The sequence below is a fragment of the Echinops telfairi genome, unplaced genomic scaffold (assembly GCF_000313985.2).
Source record: "Echinops telfairi isolate 266 unplaced genomic scaffold, ASM31398v2 ScPeMD7_5868;HRSCAF=6743_0, whole genome shotgun sequence".
Classification (NCBI taxonomy): domain Eukaryota; kingdom Metazoa; phylum Chordata; class Mammalia; order Afrosoricida; family Tenrecidae; genus Echinops; species Echinops telfairi.
The window spans coordinates 614,891-616,015 of NW_022109767.1; the positions used below are offsets into that span (position 1 = coordinate 614,891).

At 51.4% G+C, this 1,125-nt stretch overlaps 1 protein-coding gene across 1 annotated transcript in view; it reads right to left on the minus strand.

Moving 5' to 3' along the window:
* Window positions 1-274: 274 nt before the first annotated feature.
* BTN2A2 (butyrophilin subfamily 2 member A2) overlaps window positions 275-1,125 on the minus strand; it is a 19,718-nt gene continuing 18,867 nt past the window's right edge. Inside the window, exons 4-5 of the mRNA XM_045295749.1 lie at window positions 690-971; window positions 275-348 (exon numbers count right to left, since the gene is read on the minus strand). Coding sequence (XP_045151684.1) covers window positions 275-348; window positions 690-971 — 356 coding nt within the window. The remainder of the gene's footprint in view (window positions 349-689; window positions 972-1,125) is intronic.

Sequence of the window (1,125 nt, forward strand, 5' to 3'; positions counted from 1 at the left end):
ACCTAGGCTGCTCGGTCCTCAAATATCCACTTGGCTTCCTGCAGTCTGATCTTTGCTCAAATATCATCTTATTAAGGAAGCTTCCTCTGGTCATCTTATTTTAATTACAATGCCCTAATGTACTTGACACGCTCTACCACCTCCTCGGCTTTATTTCTTTCTGCAATATCCTTCACCATCTAATATAGTCACACTTTTATTAATTATTTCACAATTGGATAGGAAGCCTGGTGTATTTGGTTCCCTGATTAGCTTTATTTTCTAGAACCGTCCCTTAAACGTAAGACACGTCGATGAAGAAGTATTTGTGGATGGAATTTCTGATAGGGAACTGTCCTACCTCTGCCCCTTGGGGTGTCCCATGGGCAGGAAGGGGGTGCTTCAGCAGGCAGCACTCAAGATCAAAGTTCTTATTGATAACCCCCTACTCAAGCCACTCTCCACCGCTTATGATGGTTCTTAGTGTCAGGCAAGTAGGGCAAGACAAAGACCATAACAGTTTTTAAATGATCGGATTTACCCTGGTGGGTTGTGGGCAAGAAAATTCCTTTTCCCTTTTGTGATAAGGGGTGAACCATCCGCTCAGCTGCACGCCCCACTTCCACGCCTCCATCTCCACTCAGGGCTCTGGTCTGCCGACTGAAGCACACTGCTCGGCAAGACGCGTCTCCAGAGGACAGGGAACTCACCTGGAATAAACATCACGGTTTCCTTCTCCTGGCCGAGTAAGGCGTTGGTGACGGAACATGACACGTTTCTCACCGAGCTGTTTCTGACGATCACGGAGGTGGCGACTGAGAAGAGGCCGTCGTCTTCAGCCGTGTAAGCCTCCTCCAGCGTGGCCATGACCTCACCCACGGGGTCCCTCCACACCGCGAACGGCTGCGGGAACCACCCCGCAGAGGTGCATTCAAGCAGGACGCCTCCGTCCTCGTAGCCCTTCATTTCAACCACGGGCAGAGAGCCCAGGCCTGTGGGGAGAGAGCTGGCTCAGCTGGGAGGGCCACGAGGTCTCAGGCCACCAACGTACCTTAGATCAGCTCTTACCGACGAGCGTCAAGGGCAAGAAGAAAAGAGCAAATGGGCATGCATCAGCAACCAAATGTGCACGTTCCACGTTGTGGG